The 22832-nt window shown below is 47.2% G+C and overlaps 1 protein-coding gene across 1 annotated transcript in view; it reads right to left on the reverse strand.

The window, feature by feature from the left end:
- DNAH9 (dynein axonemal heavy chain 9) overlaps positions 1–20895 on the reverse strand; it is a 300193-nt gene extending 279298 nt beyond the window's left edge. The window contains exons 1-6 of the mRNA XM_079903920.1: positions 19891–20895; positions 11108–11304; positions 8758–8916; positions 7589–7719; positions 3105–3316; positions 1405–1638 (exon numbers count right to left, since the gene is read on the reverse strand). Coding sequence (XP_079760046.1) covers positions 1405–1638; positions 3105–3316; positions 7589–7719; positions 8758–8916; positions 11108–11304; positions 19891–20307 — 1350 coding nt within the window. The 5' untranslated portion in view covers positions 20308–20895. The remainder of the gene's footprint in view (positions 1–1404; positions 1639–3104; positions 3317–7588; positions 7720–8757; positions 8917–11107; positions 11305–19890) is intronic.
- Between the last annotated feature and the right edge of the window lie 1937 nt (positions 20896–22832).

The following is a 22832-nucleotide window of genomic DNA, read 5'->3' on the forward strand; positions in this document are numbered from 1 at the left end:
GAGCAAAAGTCGTATTTCTTTTGCACAGGGATTCATGCTAGTCTTGTAGTTTTCAGAGCAACCTTGAGGGTGGGAGAGTAGAGTTCAAAGCAGTGGCTTTGTGGGAATGGCCAGCTGCATCCGGTCAGCTCGCTGGTATTTTGCATGAGATTTCTAGCAAGAAGATTATGGGTAATTTGAAAAACAATTGTATTTGTCGATTGATTCCTTTGGCCTTCTTTCTGAGTCTATGATCAGAATTTCCTAAACTTCTAGTACGGTAAAACTACCATTACATGATGACCAATCAAAATAGTTGTTGAATCATGGGTTTTTCCAGCCAATGGGGGGTGGGGGTGGGGCAACCACCATGTTGTCTTGGACCTTTTCTTACTCTGTTTTTTGTTTTTTACTTTTTCATTTTTTATTTGGTCATCCTATAGGCAGACACAAACATGGAATAAAGAAAAGAAAGGCCAAATTTTGATCTAATAATACAGCATGGGAATTGCAGATACATTATAATTCTCTTAGTGCATTCTCCATACACAAAATGTAATGAAAAGGAGATAAAACTTAATTGCCATTAGAGAATAAAATAGGATTTCCACTTACATCTTGAAAGGCAGCTAGTCTTAAAAATTAATTCATTTGGGGACTTCTCTGGTGATGCAGTGGATAAGACTCCACACTCCCAATGCTGGGGGCCCAGGTTCGTTCCCTGGTCAGGGAACTAGATCCCACATGCATGATGCAACTAAGAGTTCACGTGCCACAACTAAGAAGCCCACCTGCCACAACTAAGACCTGGTGCAACCAAATAAATAAGTAAATAAAAAAAAAAATTAATTCATTTGATAAATGTTCAGGTTTCTTCCTCACTTTTTTTTTTTGAAATCTTAAATACTACACTTTTTTAAAAAATTGAAGTACAGCTGATTTACAATGTTGTGTTAGTTTCGGGTGTACAGCAAAGTGATTGTTATACATATATCCATTCTTTTTCAGATTTTTTTCCATGGAGGTTATTACAACATATTGAGCAGAGTTCCCTGTGCTGTACAGTAGGTCCTTGTTGATTATCTATTTTATATATAGTAGTGCGTGTATGTTCATCCCAAACTCCTAATTTATCCCTCCCCCCACCCTTTGTTAACCACGAGTTTGTTTTCTATGTCCCTGGGTCTATTTCTGCTGTGTAAATAAGTTCATTTGTACCATTTCTTTTAGATTCCACATGTAAATGGTATCACATATTTGTCTTTCTCTGTCTGATTTACTTCACTTCCTATGATAATCTCTAGGTCCCTGCATGTTGCTGCGAATGGCATGACTTCATTCTTTGTTATGGCTGTTACTTTCTGGATCCCTGGACGGCTCCCTCCTGCATGGAGCCGGGGGCCTGACAGGAACGAGAACACTCACCTGCACCATGCCCAGTCGCCCCAGGAAGCCATCCAATCGCACGAAGACCACAGAGGACTGGAAATCCCACTCCCGGACTTCCTGGTTCTCTTTGAAGTAAGAATGGAGATTCTCCCTTCTGTCCTGAAATACCAGCTTGAAGAAGCTCAAGGTGTCCACGACCACTTGCAGTTTTCTCTGACTTTCTTCCACCTCACTTCTCAGGAGGTCTTCTGGGCTGAGATAATTAGAGGCCTGGAGGGCAGACAGGTTAGTGGCACTAAGCCTGGCTACAGGTACAGGACGGCCCACAACTCTGCCCAGCCCACAGCTCTCAACTGAGTAAGTGCCCAACCAACGTTTTTCAGACGCCTAATATAGGAAACGTCGGACCCCATCCTCAGTTCCACAGGTAGACTGGAACCTGGGTTCAAGCCATAGTCAGTGATTGAAAGTGACCAACCAGAGACAAGGAAACACAGTGAGACTTTCCTTGGGCTAGCTGGGGCTGGGCAGGTATCCTTTCCAGGTGTTTCATTGTGACTCATTGGCTTTCTATAGTAAATAATTCGAGTGCACAAATTCTTTGAACCAGAGGCTTGAACCTGGAAAGCTGTGAGTCTGAATCCACTGGACAGCTATCTTCACCACCACAGGGAGGGGCCAAAATAACTGGGTCCTGGTGACCTCATCCAGGCCTCACTGTAATCCAGGGCTGAAGCCAACCTTTCCTTGGACTTCTGAGATAAATGAGCCAATAGGTTATCTTTTTGTTGATGCTAGTTTGGGTTGGGTTTTCTTAGACTTTCAATCGTAAGAGTCCTGGCTGACAAACATGCAGTGATGGAACATTGCTGGTCTAGGAGTCAAACAATTAGCTTCCGGTCCTGGGTTGGGTGACCTTTGGTGACTCAGTTAAACTCCCTGAGCTGTAGCCCTCATCGTTAAATAATAATAGTAAATTAACAAGGTTCTCCCTGCCCACCTCGCAGGGTTCATGCACAAATGACGGGGATGTCACAGCACTTTGTAGCCTTCAATGTGTTCCACAGATGTGAGCCAATCTGGGGGGCTGATCACCCAAACCTTCTTAAAGGCCTCATTCTGTTTACAGGTGCCCTCCCCAAGGTTTACGCTGCCCTGGTTGGTGCTACATGGGTCCCTAAGGAGCATAGAGCGTGTGAGCCAAGAAGCTGTTTCTACATAGCTCACGGGCAGTGAGTTCTTAGCACGTGGGGGCATGATGTGGGCCTTGCCATACAGGATCACACTGGAGCCTCACAGCCACCCAGCAACTCTCCGAGGCAGGTCCTCTTCTTCCCACCCTTGCACAGAGGGAGAGTGAGGCACAGGGCAGGTGAGAGACTCACCCAGGCACATACAGCTGACAAGCAGTGATGCGGGATGTGGCACAGGGACACCTGACTCCAGAGGCAGCATTCTTAGCTGCTGGGCTTTGCTACTGACCTAATACCAGGCCATTAAGATCCTTAAGGAGGTTGAAATTTACCACCCCAACCCTGCGCCTGACCCGGGTCCTCCCAAGGATCCCAGCAGGACTGAGAACACCTTTGTGAGTTACTGGCTGTGATGATAAAACAATTCAAGTCTGAGAACCCTTTGGACCCTAATTATTTCCCTGCCCTGAGAACAATGGACACTTTATTCTTCTCATGACTCGGAGCCATCCAGCGAGAGGTTGGGGAATCCTGGGCGCAAACCTGCTGGACCAGAAGGTTGCAGATCTCCTGCAGCAGCACCATCAGGCGCCCAGGGCAGCGGTACAGCTCACACGTGGCCCAGATCAGGCAGACCACGTGCAGCAGAGGCCACAGCCGTGGCTTCACCTCAGGAAACTCCAGGCTCTCGAGCATTTCCAGGTGGCGGTGCAGCGGCACCAGGTGCATGTGGATGTCCCGCGCTTCCATCAGAGCTGGAAGGAATTGGAGACGATGGTCACCTTCCTGGCTTGAGGCTCACACCCACGGAGCGAAGCCCTGGGGCCTGGGAGTGAAGGATCTGCAAAGCAATGGTTGCGATCTCTTCCTGCACTAAGGGAGCAGAGAGGGCTGGTCCCTGAAAACTTTCTAGCTCTTATGAGGAAACACTGAAAACAGAAGAGCCTGGGCAGCTGGGATACTGGTCTGAGGAGGCTCTCTTATAAAAGTCCTGTATCTGGACCTCTTCCTGGCCCTCCCAGCCCCAGTCTGGTGCTCTGCGTGTAGAAGACGCTCAGTAACTGTTTGCTGTTTCCTTTGCTGCTGTTAACTCCAAGGCAATACAAGACAGATGACAGAGGACAGGTTTTAGAGTCAGAGAGATCTGCCTTCAAATGCCGATACATCAAATGTATGACCTTGGGCATGTTTAACCTCTCTGAACCTCAACAACAGGCTGAACAGTAACTAATTTAAAGGTTTCTCATGAAGGTCTGAGGGCAGCACACACAGAATCTTCATATACAGCTAGCTCAGTGCCTGGACCAAAGCAGGCGTTCCATACATGGTAATGTCTCTGATAAGTATTTGCTAATGAAGAATCTCATGAAGCTCTTACAGAGGAGAAGTCACAGGGAATACAGAAATAGCCCAGGCTGATTATGGAAAGGTTCTGCTGGTATTCAAAGCCGGGAAATCTCCTGCCATTTCCTTTGAATGCAGGCAAGGAAAGAGAGCGGCTTCCACCAGCCATCCTGTGGTGGCTGAGAGGGGAAACTAGGAAAACCAGTAGCTCTGGGCACTAATTCTGCAGAGCCACTTACAGGGAATGCAAAAGTCCACTGAACAAACTGAACGGGAAGGGAGGGTTTATAAAGGCTGGTTCTTTCCTGGGCAGATAACCAGTTACTGTCATGTGAGAGCAGATGGTCTTGGGTTATATTATGTGGATGAAGCTCTGCATTCATCCTAAAGGAAACTCAAAATATATATATATTACTGTATTTAGTAAGCAGTTTCAATATGCCAGGCACTGTCCAACTCACGAGACATATACCAACTCATAGAAAACCCTGTGAGGTAGCTTTACTACTCCACTTTATAAGGAAAAACATTAAGATCTAAATAACTTGCCTAGACTGTGAATCGGCCACCCCTGCTCAGCTGAGTAAAAGGAAGATTATACCCCAAGCTTATCATGTTGAAGCCCTGGCTTGATGGCTGTGGGGCTCACTACACACAGGAGTTTGAGAGGTGTACTTTATATCCCAAATGGACTTGTGGGAAGGACTATGTGAATCCAATATTTGAAAGTCAGATGTCATGGTAAATTGATTAGAGCAGCGATTCTTAAATGGGGGAGCTGATGGAAGTATCAGAACCACTGTGGGGTGGGGGGAGTCAGAATCCAACAGCCACTCCAATGAGCACACGCTCAGGCTTTCACATGGGCCTCGAGGGAAGAGAAACTGAGACCATTGTGCCAGAGGAGCTTCCTTTTTATGTTATATTTTTTAATAAGCAAAATCTCCTTTAATCATACAAATAGGCATGCCCCTGATTTTTAAGAGCTCCATGTTTGAGGGCCAGCTCATCTATTCCAGGGTGCAATCACCTTGGCTCACAAGCCAAATGAAGTCAGAGATGAACAGAGTTAGGCGCACAGCTTTTAAAAAATGCAAATATAGGGACTTCCCTGGAGGTCCAGTGGTTAGGACTCCATGCTTCCATTGCAGGGGGCCTGGGTTCAATCCCTAGCTGGGGACCTAAGATCCCACAAGCTGCACAGCATGACCAGAACAAAACAAAACAAAACAAAATTCAAACATAAACCCCAGCTGCACAGGGATATGTGTGGTTTGCTGATAAATCTTTAACAACAAGCCCTTCTGGGACAAAAGCCTTGATCTCAAAAGTCTTTAGCATTTGCCAGTTTCTGGGGTGTAAATACTCCCAATCTTCCCACCATGTCTGATCTCAAGCTACTAACTTGCAGTCATTGCGTGCTAGGGAGGGCGCTTTGAAAAGGGTTGCGTACAGTGGGTTCTCTTGAGAAACTGTGAGCCAGTCCACATCAGCTCCAGAGAACCCCTGGCCTTTACTTCTCTCCACACACATCCACCTACAAATATCCTGGACTGGCAACTGGGCGTACTGTGCTGACCCTGTTCCCTAGTGGCCAGAGGCGAGAACTCCCCACTTAGTCTTTACTGCCCTGGTCCTTTCCCCTCCAGCGTATCTTTACTTCCGGTTTCCAAGGTTCTTCGTTGCCCAGTCAATTCCACTTCAGACAATCTTGCTCCCACACATTTGCCTACATCCTTTTAACCTCCTTCTTTACTTCCCACGTGCCCACTAATCCAGGACTATCTCTTTTCCTCTCCTTCTCTTCCATCCATCTGTAAGCCAAAGAACTACCCTGATTGTGACTGATAAGAACGATGCACATAGTATATCTGTGCAGAATAAAGACAGATGCTCTGAAATGAGAAAATCAGTTGAAAGCTTCTAAAATATTTTTATTCTCCATAGACCCCACCAATATTTCTGACCAAGTCTCTACCTGGCAACTCTAATCAAAACTTCTTTTCTTTCATCATCGGGATTGAGCTATATATTTCAAGGATTTCTATTTTTACAGTGGTGTTTCTCTGGGACTACTATGATGATATCGTTGTTTCTAACTTCTTTTCATTGCTGTCCTATACTCTTCTGCAAACAACTTTTAGAAGCTGGCCTGGGGAACCGAATCTTTTATAACTATTAATCAATGTGAATGATTGTACTCTATTAACCTATTAACGTGAAAAATACATTTGGGGCTCTAAATAACCAACTCATAAATATACTTTTACTATATGTTTTATTTCAGAGCCTCAAATTTCAGTCCTTTGCATACCTCCTTTATGATATTTGTCATGACTGCCTACCACCTGTAGTATTACTTCATACTTTTCTCTAAATTGACTCTCATTTTAGCCTAAATAAAATCATATAAAATGAAAACTTTAAATCTCTACTATAAATGGAAAACTTGTATCATGTGCCAAAAAAAGTTATCCGTTAGCACATTTTAAAATACACCTGTCCATACATCTCCCACAACCATCTCTCACACCAGCACTGGTACACATATCACTTTTGGGGACACTATCTCATTTGAATTGGAGTGTAAATTGGGAATAACAGTTGATTCCTCTGGCACACAAAATCTCTCACAGAAGCAATAAACTGAGACCCCAACAGGGACCCCATTCCAAGCCAGCTCTAGATGCTGGCAGAGCAGCCTCCGGGATGAGATTTTAGGGCCCGGAAGGACCTCAAAGACCAGCTACTTAAGCCAGTTCTTCTCTGTTATAAAGCACATGTAAGAAACTCCACCACTGGAACTTTCATTCCTTTATCTGAGTGGTTTCCAAACCCTGTGGGAGAAGGTGGGACAGGGGATCCATCAATGGGCTCTGGACACAGGACACTCCCTCTTTAGCAGAGCAAATACACCTTGGCAAGTTTTAAATTTTGGACTCACACAGGAGATTGCATTGAAGGAAAGTTCTGATAGAGAAAAAGTGTTTGAAAATCACTGCTTGGGTTAAGCTTAAATTATATGAAATTGCAAACACCTTTAAAAGCACATTCTGACCTACAATACTGAAGAGCTGGGAGGAGTTGTGATAGGAGAAAGGAAAGAAGCAAAGTGCACTGATGAGGAGACAGGGAGCCCTAAAAATTTTACCTCTTTCTAATTATAGACTTTGCTAGATTTGCAGTTTTGACAAGGGCCAATCTTGTCTGGTGCTCAGATGGCCAGGATATTGCAGTCCCATCTGACAGGCGCAAAAAAGGCAGAATGGAGCTAGAAATGGAACAGAGACTTCCCAAAGAGCCAGGGGGTGGAAGGAGGTAAATTACAGAGATGGGGGATCACAAAGCGCATTTGCCAGTGCGGTAGAGTCAGTAAGGAACCTCCGCCTACCCCACCTTACAGCAGCCCAGGGAAGCAGGTGGGAAGTGTGTGCGCTGTTCCATGGCACACTCGAAAGCTCAGAGAGGTGAGGCGACTCTGTCAAGGGCACAAAGCGCTGGAAATGCAGACAGAGCACAGGGCAGCTGCTTCCCTGCCTCTACATTTGGCCTTCTTGTCTCTGTGCTAGACTGTCTCAGGTTGGAGGCTATAAGGACTGGAAGCTGCTGAGATCAGAGAGGAAGATAATTCAGCATAAATACGAAATTTGAGTCAATTTATGAAAATACTTGCGGGTCCTCACCTGCTACAACATCTCTGAACATGGCTTGGAAAGCTGGGAAGTAGCTGCTCTGAAGCTTGTCCAGAAGCCCCGCCATGCCCCTCACCTTTATCGTTCTCAGTTGATTATAAATGTATTCCAGATCCTCAGACCTGCAGCACCAGGAGAAGAGTGAACCCAGGTGAACATCAGGAAACACAAGTCACGCTGCGATGACCCACCCTCAGATAGAGAGAGGAAGCCTGCCTCAGGGTGCTTCAGCAGAGGCCTCTGTTCCCAGAACAGTGAGGACCAAAGCCTGAGTCTGGAACACAGGTTCAGAGGGGCAGCTCCAGGAGGTAGCAGCAGGGAACACTGCTGTGACCATCTGGTGGCTCAAAAGCTTGGCAGCTAGAGGTCACTGGCTCTTGCAGGCAGGTTTGGGGTGGGATGAGAGAGGTGTCAGGGTAAGGCTGCTGGAGGAGGGTCCCGCAGTAGGTCAGCAGAATGATCAGAAACCAGGCAAGAGGATGGGGCATCTCAGCACGGGGTGCAAGTGGGACTGGAGCCCTACAGGCATGCCTGGCCACATGACATGCAAGGACAGGGACACCTGCCTCAAACACCTGTCTGTCTCCTTTTGAGTAAAAGATTAATCAGCACAATGATAAATAGGAGCAGGGAAATGGAGAGGAAGAGGGGGAATGAGCAAGAGCAATAATTAGGTCTTTCGGGAACCTGTGGGGCTAAGACACAGTGGACAATGGACTAATGACCGCCTGGAACCTAGGAGACGCCGTTCAGTGGTGAACTGCCAAAACCCCTCTTTCTCCAGATCCTACAAAAAATGTGTGCATACTGACTGTCCAAGGAGAAGGGAGTAGACAGTAGAAAGTATGAAAGAGTTAATTAATTTTACATGTAATTGAAAGAGCCTTTAAAGAAATGCCAGAAGATACACTGACGGTAGCTCAAGAAACGAGGCATGACTATTGAACCTCGGGGAAAGTGTCAACTCCCAGTGCACAGAAGAACTGCATTGACCCAAATGACATCAAGCTGTCTGCTCCAGGGGTGATGAGAGACACCGAGCTGTCTGCTCCAGGGGTGATGAGAGATGCCTGGGGGTGGGACCAGACTCAATGGCTGCCTCCCCCAGCCCATTATCCTCTGAGAGACATCTGCTCCCCAGGGTTTGAGCCTGTGCCTACCTGCTCTTCCAGAACTCCAACTCCACCTGTGGGGTGGGATTCTCCCCCTGTAGGAGAGGCTGGGAAGACTCCCTCTTGAGAACCACCTGGACTTGATGGCTCCACTGGATCACTGCAGACTCAATGGCATACATGACTGACTTATCCATAGAATCCAAGCTGTGAAAGACACAACAAATCTCCTGGGACACTGGAAATAGCTTAACTCTCGGTGTCCCCCAAAACAGAATCCCAAATCTTTTAAAAACAGGTGGGAAATTCCACTTAGTCCAAGCACTCTTTTTTTTTTTTTTTTGTGGTACATGGGCCTCTCACTGTTGTGGCCTCTCCCGCTGAGGAGCACAGGCTCCAGATGTGCAGACTCAGTGGCCATGGCTCACGGGCCCAGCCGCTCTGCGGCACGTGGGATCTTCCCGGACCGGGGCACGAACCCATGTCCCCTGCATCGGCAGGCGGACTCCCAACCACTGCACCACCAGGGAAACCCAGTCCAAGCACTCTTAACTTTTGTTGGATAACAGGCTCTACCGAGTAGTCAGTGAAAAGTACAGATCTTCTCCTCAGACAAGCTGCTTATGCATGTGTGTATACAGTTATTCATACACAATTATTCAAGATTCAGAGGCTCGCCAATATTCTGAAGGCTAGTTTAAGAACTCCGAATCCTATGAAGTCCTTCTGTCAGTGCAGGAATACACTGGACAGAAAACATCCAAATGGTCACCCAACCCTTGCTTGAGTCCCACCAATGCCAGCCAGCTCCCTACTTGACAAGGCAGCACATTCCTCAGATCAGCTCTCCCTGGGAGACAGTTTGTCTCTACTTTGAACCATGTCTATCGCCCTGCCAGTCCCTCGTTTGGTCTTAGTTCTGACCTCTGCAGTAAGAGGAAATAGGTTACTTTCTCCTCCACATGGCAAGCTATCAGACATCCAAACATTACTATCCTTTGTCCTCACTTTTCTAATGAAGAATGCAATCCCCATGCATTCCCCCCATACACCTTCTAAATAAACTAACTAACTAAGGATGTTTGGAAGGGATTAAAAATCAAAAATACATTTTGGTTGCCTTTTCACCAAGTCTGAACTGACAATAGTTCATGCCAAGAACCCAGGACATGGGTGACAAAGAAAGAGAATCTGTCATTTGCATTTTCATGCCAGAAACCTACCTTCACTTAATTTAATTAAATTCATATTTGCTGAGCAATGATATGGCACAAGTGATTATGGACGGTATTAAAGGGAGAAGATACTCACCTCCCTGAAATATGATCCAACCTTTTGGGAAATTATCAAATTTGAACAAAGGGAGACAAACTCAGCAATGATTATATACACACACAGTGAATGTTATTATGTTAAAATAGAAAAGGAATAGGAAAAGGGTAATTTGAATTTATTTATTTTGAAAATTGTGTATTTTTATTAAACCACAGTAAGTTTTACAGTTAACTGGGAAATTGCTTCTAATTATATATGTAGCAAATTACTTCCAACAGCAAAAACTCATTATAAAGTACATTGCTATCCCATGCATTACTTATTCTTCAGATAAAATCATGGGCCCTGAATACACAATGATGACATAATACATTTGGAGACTCCCGGCAATATCGCAGACCAAGCACATGTAGGAAGATGGCCTGTTGCCACAAACATATAGAAATGCTGGATAGAAGACGATTAAAAAATAGCATTTAGATATATAGCCTGGCTTGAATGAAAAAGAAAAGAATCCCCACAGGACAGAAGAAAACCTGGAATGGTAAGTGGAAGCTGATAGTTGGTATCACTCTTACATGGAGAAGAGGATGAGGCTTTAATGTCTTCCCAGGCACAGGAGGCATGGACCTCAAGCCTCAACAAAACCAGATTTGTTTCTGTTTGGAAAAAAATCCCCAGGACCTGAAAAAATTCTCCAGCTGCTGGGGGAGGAGGGTCTGGACAGTGACAGTGTGTGCTGGGTAAATGCTGGGAAGAGGCATGCTGTCTCCCAGACCGGACCTGGGTCTTTGCCAATGATGACACTGTCCTGATAAGCGAGACACTGTCCTGATAAGCGAAACACTGAAATCAGCCTGGCTACTCTCAGCCCTGAAATAGTTCTGAGCAGAAAAAAGGCCATGTTGCGTGACAGCCTTAAAAGACGTCCGGCAGACGGACTGGGGCGAGGGTAGTCATCAGCACAAAACATACAGTCTGAGGATGCTGGCAAACAGTGGGCTTGTGTGCAGAACAAAGAGATATGCAGAGTCAGGAACAGAAAAGTCGTAAAGACAACACTCAGATAAACCAGCATCTCCCACATCTCTGAGGCCCATATGGCCAGCCTGGTGGTACTTACGCGGTCTCACTTTCAGAATCCACAAACCCCATTTTTTCTGAGCCGACTGGAAGAGGCAGCAAAGTTTTCCCCTTTGCTTGCGCAAGGAGAACCAAGAGGTCACGTTGGAGGCTGTGGGCATGTCGCTGGACATCTTGGCAAACCACGTGGGGCCAGTCTAGGTGATTCTTCTCATTGGCCAGGATGGGGATGACAACCTAGGACAGACGTGTACAGAAAAGAAAGGCAGGCAACTTCTGAAACCCTAAAGACTATTCTGAGAAAGGTCGAGAGAGCTACATACCACCTTTTGCAGTTCCCTGTTCTGTAAGACCTAATTATTAATAACCAACATTATGTATTGCCTTGGCATCTGGTAAAATCGGGAGGGCCTCGAATAGCCTATCCACAGTTTCCCTGCCCACTCTGCTCCTGCCGCTAAGGCCCCTAGTCCAGCAGCCCTGCTTATCAAGGGGACCAGGCATGGCCGCCGCCCATCCCTGAGGAGTGGGCTTCAGTTCCAGCCAGTGGAATATTCATGCAAGCCGATCCCATCCCCCCACAGGAACCAGTGGGCACCACACCCTCTCGATAGTACAAAGCTTGCCTCCCACAGCCCCTGTTCATTTGCTCTGTTCCCACGTGCAAGCCCCCACGTGGCCCTGCCTGGCACAGCATCTCCCTCCTCTGGACTGTGAGTATCTGTGCTGATAACCTGCGGGCCGTCTCATCTGTCCAGTGTTACGTGTACAGCCACCCCCGCAACCCTAGGGCAGGACTCCCTTCCTCATCAACGGGTGAAACTGTCACAAACGCCAAGAGGCAAAAAACAGGACAGATGCAGGTAAGCATGACCCTCTGTCTACAGGTGGCCTGAGAGGGCATTTTAAAGAAGCAAGCCAAGTTGAGGATCTTGAATCTATCTGTAGGGTGAACCTGAGTTGGTTTTGGCCACTGAACATAGCCCCTCTTCTGTTAGTATTCATCTCCAGATCCAGAGGTAGATATGTGAACAAATCTGAGCCAATAAGAGTCAGGCCAAAGTCTTCTATCTGGACATTTTGAGGAAGAGAAGCTTTCTCTCTCTACGAGTCTGGAACAATTGGTGGCCAACTTGCTACCATATGGAGCCTTCGAATATGGTCAATATGGGGAAGAGAGGGTTTATAGATGGAGGAAAAACCAAGTCCTATGACATCATTTGAGCTCCTGCATCAGGCTGCTCTTCAACTTTCTGAGCTGATTTAAATTGAGGTTTCTACCATTAGCAACTTAAAAAGTTGTAATTCGTGCAACTCACTAGGAACCTCTGCCTGTCAAAAGTTCACAACTAATAGAAAGGGAATACTAGAAAGAAAAACAGATGATCAGGAAATGTGATAAGGAGCTACCTAGCAAAGACTGAAAAGAAAACACGGACTTAAATGGTTGGTTGGTTTCCATATGCGATCAGTGAGTCCATGTGGCTATGAGATAGAAGGCCTGGACCCAGCATATGAAGCCAAGAGAATGATCCTTGCCTGGTCTGTCTGGAAGCAATCACTAAACTGCGAACTTACAACAGCAGGTGAACAGGGGGTGCCGAGAGATAAAATGTCACAAATTGAGCTCTACTCACATTCATGTTAAGAAAGGACCCCTTGGACCCATGGCAGGAGGCCTAACAGGGCAGAGGGGATGAACAAGAATTTTTCTAGGATCTGAAAGGCAGGGACTGTATCTTATACCCACAATCCTCCCTAGGGTTTGGCATACAGGAAGCACTCAATAGAGGTTCAGAGAATAACTGAAATATATGCTGTCTGAAGAAAAAGTGGCAGGTGGGCTTGGGTGCATTTTGGAGGGCTTTCAGTGATAGAAAAATAGTGAATATGAACTTTCTATGAAATGAATATTCTCAATGAATATCTATCAAGAGTCTACCACATGCTAGCACTGTTCTAGGTGCTTGGAAGGTACATCAGTGAACAAAACAGATGAAGATTCCTGACTTGATGAAGTTTATATTCTAGGGAAGAGACAGTCAGTAAACCATAAGTTCTGTGAAAAAAAAAATGAAACAGGTGGGCTGGAAGTGATGTAATGGTAAATAGAGTGATTGGTGCAGATCTCATGGAGAAGGTAACATCTGAACAAAGACTGGGGAAGATAGGGAGAGTGTTGTGCAGACCCTTGGGGGAAGTATATTGAGGGTAGAAGGAACAGCCAGTGCAAAGGCCCTGAGGTGGGAGCATGCCTAGTGTGATCAAGGAGCAGTGTGGAGGTCAGTGAAACTGGGACAGGATTGGCAAGAAGAGTAGGGGTGAGTAAAAGGGGTCAGATCACATGCAGCCCTGTCTGCGGGATTTTGATTTTTACTCTGAGGAATGTAAATCATTGAAGGGTTGTGAGCAAAAGACCAACATGGTCTGACATCTTTTTTAATAGGATCGCTCCAGCTACTGAGTTGAGAATAGACTCTTGGGGGCAAAAGTGGAAAAAGAGATTGGCTAGCAAGTTATTGCTATAATACAGAAGAGAGTGGCTTGGCACAGGGCAGAGTAGAGGAGATAGTAAGAAATGGTCCAATTCTACATAAATTTTGAAGGCTCAGCCAAAATGATTTCTTAATGGATTAGTCGTGTGAGTAAAAAGGAGTCAGGATGATTCCAAGGTTTGGGACTTGGGCAACAGGAAGAAGGGAACCACCATAGCTGACGTGGGGAAGAATAACGGTGGAGTTAAGTTCTTGTGGGAAGAATTGGGATTAGGTTCTTGGACACGTTAGAATTTGATAAATCTACTGAACTTCTAAGTGGGGACACTGAATAGGCGTCGGATTTGGCAGTTGGGAGCTCAGAGAAGAAAAGTCTGGAGATAACAAAGCTGGTAGAGATAGATGAGATGATTCATAAGATTCTGAAAGGGAATGAGTGCCCCCCAAGGAACTGAGTATATACAGAGAAGATGCCCAAGGAATGAGCCCAAGGGCTTTCCAATGTTAGCAAGTTAGCAAGAAGCGGGGGTGGTACCAACAGGGGAAATAGAAGAAATGGCGATGGTGAGAGGAGGAAACCAGAAGACTGGTGACCTGAAAGCCAAGTGAAGAAAGTGCTTCCAGGAGGACGGGTCACCATGAGCTGTGCCAAAGGCTGCTCACAGGTCAAGCAGGAAAAAGACTGAAACATGGCCATGTGATTCAGACAAGTAGAGGTCACTGGTGACGTTGACAACTCTTTCTTTTCCATGCAATGTGGGGGTAGGAGCCTGACGAGTGAGGAAAAGGATAGGACATAGCAAGACTAGACATGAAGTCTAGACATTTCTGCTCAGCTTCACGAGGGCGGGTATACGGTAGGCAGGGAGTTGGAGTTCACCAGTTTTATGGTTTTGCCAAAGACGTACGACAAAGCGAGACAGAGGCCGTGATGATAATGATGGAGCACTTGAGCTGGGTAAGGGGGGAAGGACGTGGGTGTGGAGGATGGACAGAGGGCAGGCGGCAGGATCAACGGACTGCAGGTCCCAGCAGGGTCACAGGCTTGTGGTAGGGGGCTGCTGGGGACAGTGAGCCGGAAAGACAGGAGTAGGGTCAGAGAAAGAGGTGCCTGGAATTGGATCACCAGGGCGTGGTCTGGTAATGCAAGGACTGGGAACAGCACGGGAAGGGGTGGTTAAGATAGGAAGGGCGACAAGGTCAGCGGAGGAGGAAGGTTCAAGGGTCCCAGAGGCCGGGTTAATGAAGGATCACTTATGTGTCTATTGAAAGAGCCACGTGTTAAGACGGGAGCAACGCTGGGGGAGAGTCACAGCGAGCAGGAACCCAACCGTGGGGAAATGAGGGCAGTGCTATCAATTTATGACACAGCAATGGGGGGAGACGGTGGCTTTGTCTAAAGGCATCAGGTTCAAACTGGACTGTTTTCCACTTGAATCGAGAAGGAGCAAAGAGAAGCAAGGATGCCTGTCTCACCTCAGAAGCAGAAAGGCTGAGTCTTTGGGGAGAGATGAGTTTGGGTTAGAGCAAAGTGACAAGGGTGGGTGACAGGAAGTGAGGAAGCTTTTAAGGGGGATGTAGAGTCACGGTAATTCTTGTCCTTTAGGGAAAACCTACAACTAATGTTAACAGAGCACCAACCTGACTCCACGTTGTATCTATTCCTTTAGCTCTAACCGTTGTGCTTTGTTTCCTGTCTTAATCACGCTGGCTCTGCATCTCTGTAAAAGGATGTTGCCTAGAGCCTGAAACACACATGACAGCCTATTCCCAAGGTTTTGCCTCCCAGGCTTGACCTTTAAAGGTGTCAACAAAAAGTTGCAGAACAGAGAATAACAATTGTCCTGTTGGAGGTTTACACTGTGACCAGACCTTTGTGAACAGCTGCAAGAAGTTTGTAATACCAGCCACACCTCCTCCCCGCCTTCAGTACAAAAGAAGCTTGAATTCTACCTCAGGGAAGATGGTTCTACCAGCCCACCATCTTCTTGGGCTGCTGGCATTCCGATTAAAGCCACTATTCTTTGCCCCAACACCTCCTCTCTCGATTTACCAGCCTGCCGTGCGACGAGCACTACAGGCTTGCCCTCTGTGATGCTAACACACTCTATTCCAAGCGTCCTGATAGGTTATTTTAAATTTCACGACAAGCCTACAAGGTGCTTCAATCCTGACAGAGGTGAGCTAGCGCGCTCACACCATCCCCACTGAACGCGACAGAACCAGCATTGGAACCCGGGTCCCCCAGACTCCAAATCCCATGCTCCTCTCACGGGGAAAAGGACCCACACTTTTACCGGAAACAAACCTACAGCCTCCCTTCTTCTGCCCTCAACAACCCATCTACCTACGCCCACCGCTGCACTGGCTTAAGGGAAACTAAGGCTGAGGCTACGGAAACGGCAAGCAAGGAAAACCGCAGTACCTGAGGGCAGCCGAATGGTCCAAGATGGCGACAGGGCATGCACACGCAGAGGCGTCGCGACGCTCGAGGAGAGGCGCTCCCGACGCACGCACGGAGGTTCTGCGCATGCCCGCTCCTCCTGCCCCGCCCCGCCCTTGCTCTTCACCGGGCTCTGCACAAGGCACCCCTCTCCTCACCCGGGGAGAAGGTGGCGTTTTCAGAGCAGGAGCTTCCCCCTTCTCCATTCCTTGATTAAAGAATAAAGTTTCTGCTCTGCTGGACCTGGTTTCCTTCATTTGGCACCAGCTGGCACTGGGCAACGTAAGGACCCAGTTGGGGGGTCCACCCGACTGGACACCTGATTAGAAAGGGTGGGTGACACTCCCTCTCCCAAACCCCAAACTTCAAAACAGCATCCAAGTTCCAGAGCTCTAGGAAAAGGAACCTGGCAGCAGTGAATGAAGGGACTGGGAGGAGGAAGAAAGGGAGCAGGAGGGCTGGTTTCTAAGTTCTGGCAATTCTCCCTTGGAAACATTTCCTGGATGCACATTTTACCTTGTGCTAGTGTAATGGGACAGAAAAGTTAAAATTTATAGCTTCATTCCTTCGTTAATATCACCCCCCCACACCCCACCCCCGCCAACAAAGAGTACTTTTCTCATCCAGGTGGGATATTTTGGCTTTAGTTAGTTAGGACCAGGAGCACGCAGCCAGGGGCTGATCCATGAGTGGGAGGGGTGCAGGGCCCCGAAGTGGCTCTGGATCAGCTTCAGGGTGTGTGAAAAAAGCGGATGGGACGGCAGTGGTTGCATGGCCCAAGAATTGCTGTTAGAGCTTTTGAGAAACGCAAGTAAAGGCCTCGAGGTATTTTAAAAATAAATTGTTTTATTTTTATTATTTATTTATTTGTTATATTTATTTATATTTATTATATTTATTTATTATTTTATTATTAGGTTTTTAAAACAGATAACACATTTACGTGGTGCAAACTTTTAAAGTACAAAAGCATGACAGTAAAAAGCTACCTACCCCTGTACCTCCCTGAGTCGCCCAGTTCCTTGGGCCTGTGGATTACTCTGTAAATGAATGTTTTTCCTCCCTCCCTCCTTTCTCTTTTTTAGCAGAAACGGTAGCATCCTATACGTACAGTTCTAAACCTTTAAGAAAAATTATCTTAAATTGCAGCATTATCCACAATAGCCAAGAGGTGAAAGGAACCTAAATGTCCATCCATGGATGAATGGGATAAAGAAAATGTGGTATATATACATACAATGGGATACTATTCAGTCTTAAAAAGGAAGGAAATTCTGTCACATGCTACCTTGAGAATGAACCTCTTTGAGGACATTATGCTGAGTGAAGCAAGCCAGTCACAAAAAGACAAATACGTCATGATTCCACTTACATGAGGTACCAAGAGTGGTTAAATTCATAGACACAGAAAGTAGAATGTGGCTGCCTGGGGCTGAGGGGGGCACAGGTGGGAGTTGTTCCGTGAGTGTAGAGTTTCAACCATGCAGGATGGGGGGATGGTTCTGGGGATCTGCCACGCAATGATGTGCATGAGGTTGACAGTGTTGTGCTGTACGCTTGGAAATTGCTGGGAGAGTGAATTTTATGTGGGTTTTTTTTTTTTTATGTGGGTTTTTTATGCCACCATAAAAATAAAATGATCTTAAGAACGGTTCCATTATCAATCATTACTTTTAATTATAGACGGACCTTAATTCGTTCACCCAGTCCCCTACGGATGAACATTCAGTTTGTTTCCAGCCTCTTTCAATGCACCGATAAAAATTCTTGAACATTTAAGAGTCTGAGGTGTTTTACAATTACTTTCACTCGCTGAACTGCCTTGCCTTGGCCATGACGCCACTCTGAGATGGACCCACTGCCCTCTACGTACACTAGGTGTAGCTCCATCTCGGAACCTTTGTTCAGTCTGCTCCCCAGACCTTGAAAGTTACCCTGCTCTCTATTTATTCTAATCCTTCTCCTTGTTCAGGAGCCAGTTCAGAGCTGCAGGTGAAGCAGGGCTCTCAGACCACACGCATATGTCTGTCCTCTGAACCCAACAGCACTTTTTGTTTTCCATATCAATAAACATTGTCTTTATTCTGTAAATTAAAATCTATTCACCTATTTCACATTTTGTTTATCTTATTTTCTTTTTTAAAATTTTTTAAAGTTTAAAAAAAATTTTGTTAAGATATAGTTGATTTACAGTGTGTTAATTTCAGGTGTACAGCAAAGTGATTCAGTTATATATATATTCTTTCTTAGATTCTTCTCCATTATAGGTTATTACAAGATATTGAGTTCCCTGTGCTACACAGTAGGTCCTTGTTGGTTATCTATTTTATATAGAGTGGTGTGTATCTGTGAACCCCAATCTCCCAATTTATCCCTCCCCCCCTTTCCCCTTTGGTAACCATAAGTTTGTTTTCAAGCACTTCTTCCTATCATCACCTTTCATGAGGGAATTTGATCCAAGCTTGGATTCCTGCAGGGATGGTGTTCAGACAACACACAGCAGTAAAGCCATTCGGTTATTAAAATACTGAAATACTTCCATATCTACTGAGAAACCTAGCTTCCCTGGGTCCCCTAGAGCTCCTCTGTCACCCCAGACCCTTCTCTGGAACTCCCCCTCCCCAAAGCCTCCTCATGAAGCAACCAAAGGCCTAACACCTGATGCAGCAGGGAGCCTCCAGGACCCAATGCTAGCACTGGTGCCAACTTTAGGTAAGGTCTGTCTCCACCTCAGTCACACTAGCTTTGAAGATGCTATATATATAGTGAATTTCACAGGTGGGATCTTGTCTTTATTTCTCTGGTGTTCCCCACAGCACCTGTGACAGGAAACATCACACAGCAGGGCATCAAGCCTCCAGGAGCACACACACCCAACTTCCAGGGGCGTTCACTCCTATTCCAGAAAGGTCTCAGTGTCCCAAGAATCTCTCCCGGGCACCCCTGCACTCCGGAGGCTTCTGCTGTGGCGTCACCAAAGCACTCCATAATCCACATCCGGGGAGACCTTCCTTCCTGCGCTCCAGGCCGGCCCCCCCCAAACGCCTGCTGGACATTTCCAACTGGATGCCTCAACTTCTTACCTGGGCACAGGGGTGACCTCTGGTTCATGAAGGACACGAAAATCAAAACCAAGCCACCTCTCCTTTTTAACTCTTCTCCAGAAGTAAAGAGCGTGGAGAGCCCTTCACCTCCTTCACTGACCCATAGGAAATGCCCCCGGGTCCACCACTCCCGGGCTTTTTAAAAAATAAATTTATTTATTTATTTATTTGGCTGTGTTGGGTCTTCGTTTCTGTGCGAGGGCTTTCTCTAGTTGCGGCGAGCGGGGGCCACTCTTCATCGCGGAGCACAGGCTCCAGACGCGCAGGCTCAGCGGCCAGGGCTCACGGGCCCAGCCGCTCCGCGGCATGTGAGATCTACCCAGACCAGGGCTCGAACCCGTGTCCCCTGCACTGGCAGGCAGACTCTCAACCACTGCGCCACCAGGCAAGCCCCCACTCCCGGGCTTTTGCAATGCCAGCTTACAGGGGGGATTCAGAAACGGCGCCTCAAAAAGAGGTCAGGACCCAGGCCCTCTTAAGAATCTAGCCTCGCCTTGACTTTGGCCTCAACGCAGACCAGGAATGAAGCAAGTCCCCCGCGATGGCCTGACTCGGACCCAGCCCCTGCTCAGATTCCCCGCAGCTGCCATTTCACGTCTCGCCTCCACATCTCAGGGGGCAGCCCAGGGTCCTAGTTTCCCGCCAGCTCGGCCAGCCGGCCCATCCCACTTTATTCTTAACTCCTTGAGCTCAGCTCCAGTCTCCTCTCCCATGGCCCCGCCCCGCCGGCCCCGCCTCCTCCTCCAGCGCAGCCAGTGCGGGGCCACCGACCCACCCTCACCTCGGAGAAGAGCGCGACCAGATGCTCCAGCGGCTTGGCGGGCAGGTCCCCGCACAGCACTGCTCCGCGGAGGCTGTCGGGCCCCGGCGGCTCGGGCCTGGTGCGCAGGCAAAAAAGCCCCTTAGCACGAGGCGCGCCGGCCTCGGGTCCCGCGTCCAGCCCCGCGCGCACCGCCAGGCCCGCGGGCCCGGGCCGCACCACCAGCAGCGGCCGCGGCCCCTCCGCGGCCCCGCGGCCCAGGAAGGCGTGCAGCAGTTGCCTCGCCTCGGCCGAGCCCGCGCAGCGCTCCCATGCGCCCGCAGCCGGCCGCAGGCTCCGGGCCACGTAGGCCCCCAGGAGTCGCAGCCGCGGGTCGGCGCCGGGCTCCCAGTCCGCGTTCTCCTCAGCCAGCGCGGGAAGCTCCTCGGCGCTCGGCATCGCGCGCGAACCTGCCTGCAGAGGTTTCCCGGGCGACCGGGACGCGGCCAGGACTCCCGCCTCCGCTACCCTCCTACTGGACACTTGACTACTGTTCCCGCCCACTCCGGTCCAATAAGGTAGGAGAGGCAAGGCGGGGTAAGGGGCGGGGTCGCGTCGCTGTTGCTAGGAAACCAGCAGAGGCTCAGGTTTCGCGTCTGAACTCGTGGATTAGAGGTGCTCGTGGGTGACTGTTCGGGGCCATGCTTATGGATGAAGCGCATGGAGGGGAGATCAAGGATATAAATGCTGCTAAGGAGCGTGCTGGCTAAGGTCACATCAAATTCTTTAGAGGTGTCCAGACACTGAAAGTATTATGGTTCTCCCACCTACTCCCAAAAGTGTAATTCAAAGTTAAAAACAATGTCAAATCACAAAATACATGTAAGGGAAATCAATCAAATTTTTTTTTTTTTTTTGCGGTACGCGGGCCTCTCACTGTTGTGGCCCCTCCCGTTGCGGAGCACAGGCTCCGGATGCGCAGGCTCAGTGGCCATGGCTCACGAGCCCAGCTGCTCCGCGGCATGTGGGATCCTCCCGGACCGGGGCACGAACCCGTGTCCCCTGCATCGGCAGGCGGACTTTCAACCAGTGCGCCACCAGGGAAGCCCCCCAATCAAATTTTTATTTCTTTTTCATGATAACTGAAATATTATAACAGTGGCTACTGAGCATTTAGAATGTGCTGTGCTACTAGGGAACTGGATTTTTCATTTTCATTTTAATTAATATAAAATTAAATAGTCACATGTGGCTAGTAACTGTCATATTAGACGGCTTAGCTTCATAATTTTAATATCAATTATAAGAAAATAAAAGTTTTACTGGCCTGCTTTGTCCATGCCTTGAGTGTGTGCTTAATCTGAAAAATGGGGGCTAAAACTATGAGATCACTGATTTCCATGAGTATGGCAGCAATGAGTTCTTAAATGCAGCAAAGCACTATTCAATATGTAGGATGTTCAGAGCCTCCCTGTCCTGCCCTTTGTCTGCATCTTGTCTTCAAAAAGTGATAATGTGAAGCACCTTTCCTGACCTCAGAAATTAGCATTTGTCACCTGCTGAGTCCTTCTCCATGCTCAGGATATAAATAGCTTGGCCCTTTGCATGCATGTAAGGTGAGAATGGGACAAGGAAAGGGACAATTCGGGCAGCAGGAGGCCTGCAGTTCTGAAATGAGTTCCTCTCTGCCCTACCACCCTGATTTTAGTCACCAATCAGAGACTGCAGAGTTTCTGGGTAAAAAGAACATTTAGAATGGGCTTCAAAGGAATATTAACAGAATAAGCACTTATTAAAGGCAGCTTTGCTAATAAGAGCCCCTCAGGAAAAGCCAGTAGCTAGAAGGTAAAATGATTGATTTAATAATAACTGGGGCACAGGAGGTGCTGTGATGAAGAGTGTCCACCTTACAACATGAAACTTTATGTTTGTAGAGAGTGTTTTGTCAGTTCTGGATTAAACAGTAGGCAGACCAACTATGAGTAAAGGGACAAAGCAGAGGCACTAAAACAATTTTTAAATGGATTTGATAGTTGACATTTCAAAAAAGCATCAGGGAAAAATAGAAATGTTGGGGGCTTCTTACACATATCCTAGTTTTGCAGAGTTTTTATTTTGCATATAGGAAGGCATCTTATCGTCAATCCTGCTCGTATTTTGTGTATAGAGTGAATTCAGGGCCATTAAGTTCCCGTAAACTCTTCAAATACAGTTTCTGCCACCCCCACCGTGACCTATTTGCCCTACATCCTCTTTGTCCCTTTGCCGCAACATAGAAACACAGGAGCCTGTGGAGATGACTTGAAGGTGTCTGAGAGTGAAGGCTACTGGACACTGGCAATGTCAGCTTTTGCTTTTTTTTCTCCAGCACCACACCTTAATCTCCATTGTAGAAAGAGATTTGGGGGGCATCTATATGGGACTTATTGAAAACAGCTGACATTGTCTTTCTATTGTGTAATTATGGTATGAAAAATAAAAGTTACGAGTGTATTAGTTATCTATTGCTGTGTAACAAATTACCCCAAAAGGTAGCAGCTTAAAATAGCAATGGACATTTATTATCTCACATAGTTTATGGTGGGTCAGGAAGATGGGAGCAGTTTAGCTGGGTGGTTCTGGCTCATGATGTCTCATAATGTTTCAGACAAGATGTTATCAGGGGCTACATTATCTGAAAGCTTGACTGGGATTGGAGGAACCACTTCCAAGGTAGCTCATTAATGTGGCTGGCAAGTCAGTGCTGACTGTCAGCAGGAGGCTTCAGTTCCTCAGCATGTGGAGCTCTCCATTGGGTGCTTAAATGTCTTCATAACACCCTGGCTGCCTTCCCCTAGACCAGGTGATCTGAGAGCAAGACAAGCCCCAATGTCTGTTATGACCTAGCCTTGGAGGTCACACTGTCATTTCTGCAAAAATCCCATTAGTTACAGACGTTCACCTTATTCATTGTGAAAGAGAACTACACCAGGATGTGAACACCA

This window comes from Stenella coeruleoalba (assembly GCF_951394435.1).
Source record: "Stenella coeruleoalba genome assembly, chromosome: 19".
In the NCBI taxonomy this organism is placed as follows: Eukaryota; Metazoa; Chordata; class Mammalia; order Artiodactyla; family Delphinidae; genus Stenella; species Stenella coeruleoalba.